We start from the raw sequence: 1,883 nt of genomic DNA on the forward strand, positions 1-1,883 counted from the left end.
TATTTAATCGAACTTTATCCATCTTTATATCTCCACACAAAGTCCAAGTACTCATGTAATAGCCATGGATCTTAGTTTATTGGATTTAGTATTTACAAGTGTAATTTACATATTCAATAACAGTTTTATTGAATAAACCGTCAATAACATCTTTATTGAAAATAGAATATGTTTAATATTACAAACTACGAGTTTTAGGACATACAACCCAACATTCGGATGCATGCACAACATTTTTAGTATCTATAGCAGAAATAGTACCTTAATCTGCATACAAAGCCCCAGAAGTGGAAGAGTGAGCATGGCTCAAATGACGTCGTTTGAAAGGGAAGTAACAGAATGATGTCGTTTGAAAGGGAAGTAATAGAATGACGTCGTTTGAAAGGGAAGTAACAGGCTTAGCATTGTGAGCACGCTTTAACGATTTTCAAGGGTTTACCATAGATTTTCAAGTATTTCGTGTCTGACTTCTTGTATCCACCATGCTGAAAACACTGAGAGACAAAAGGCACAACATCAAGCAACTTCACTCAGAGTACAACAAGGAAAACCCAAGATCACAGAGAAGACTGCAATTGTGAAGACAAGTCTGAGACCCTAAAAAGACTTAAAGCGATTTAAATAGAAGGAAGTAGACATTTTAAATCTCTCAATAAAGAGAGCTTTAATCAAGGAAAATCCAATTGTCGGCCCACATCCCCCAATATATCATAAAAAACATTAATGGCTATAAAGGCAATTTACATAATCTAATAGCTTCTCTTAACGATTCAAATGTAATAGTATCTAGGGGTTTAGTAAAAATATCTGCAAGCTGCTTATTTGTTCTAATATCTTCAAGAGTGATGATTTTGTTCTCAACCAATTCACAGATAAAATAATGCCTAATGTTGATGTGCTTTGTTTGACTATGTTGCACTGGATTTTTTGAAATATTTATGGCGCTCATGTTGTCTCAATACAAGGTCATAACATCCTGAAACGCTTTCTACTCAGCTAGCATTTGTTTCCTCCAAAGTAATTGAGTACAACTACTTCCAGCTGCAATATATTCTGCCTCGGTAGTAGATAAGAACACACAATTATGCTTCTTGCTGAACCATAACATAAGATTATTCCCCAAGAAAAAGCACCCTCCTGATGTATTTTTTCTATCTTCAGTACATCCTGCCAACTTAGCATCACAATACCTCACTAAAACAGGATTTGTATCAAAAGTGTACAGAAGACCATAATCAACCATACCATTCACATATTTTAGGATTCTTTTCACACTTGTCAAGTGACTGGTTCTTGGGTTAGATTGATACCGAGCACAAACACCCATTGCAAAAGCAATATCAAGACAACTAGCTATTAGATATAACAAACTTCCTATCATACTTCTATACAGACTCTCATAAACACATTCCGCCTCAAGGTCCTGAGTGACTTTGGCATGAGTAGCAGCTGGGGTACGTTTAGGTTGAGCTTTGTTAAGCCCAATTTTTCTCACCATATTTTTAACATACTTCTCCTAAGAGAGGAAAAATTCCCTCTTCCATTTATTTAATCTGTAAACCAAGGAAGTATGTCAACTCGCCCACCATACTCATTTCAAACTCATTCTTCATCTATTCAACAAAGGTACCTACCATATTCAGGGGCATTCCCCCAAAAATGATGTCGCCCACATAGATTTAAGCTATGATGAAGTTCTGAGCGTCCCTTTTTATGAATAATGTTTTGTCAATCCCTCCACGAGTATACCCATTCTTAGTTAAAAAGACTACCAAACGATCATACCACACCCATGGAGCTTGCTTTGACCATAGAGTGCTTTATGAAGTCTAAACATATGTTGAAGACATGTTGGATCAACAAACCATTTGGGTTGTTCAACA

At 36.1% G+C, this 1,883-nt stretch overlaps 1 protein-coding gene across 1 annotated transcript; it reads right to left on the minus strand.

The window, feature by feature from the left end:
* Window positions 1-988: 988 nt before the first annotated feature.
* On the minus strand, window positions 989-1,498 carry LOC150032646 (secreted RxLR effector protein 161-like). The gene has a single exon (XM_090306963.1). The coding sequence runs from the start codon at window positions 1,496-1,498 to the stop codon at window positions 989-991; it is 510 nt and encodes a 169-aa protein (XP_090163089.1).
* Window positions 1,499-1,883: the final 385 nt, after the last annotated feature.

This window comes from Benincasa hispida, chromosome 11, assembly GCF_027475165.1.
Source record: "Benincasa hispida cultivar pf3 chromosome 11, pf3_genome.v1.1, whole genome shotgun sequence".
Taxonomy (NCBI): domain Eukaryota; kingdom Viridiplantae; phylum Streptophyta; class Magnoliopsida; order Cucurbitales; family Cucurbitaceae; genus Benincasa; species Benincasa hispida.

Excerpts from the sequence above, each read along its gene's own strand:
- LOC150032646 (XM_090306963.1), bottom strand. The coding sequence starts at position 1,498 with ATGGTGAGAAAAATTGGGCTTAACAAAGCTCAACCTAAACGTACCCCA.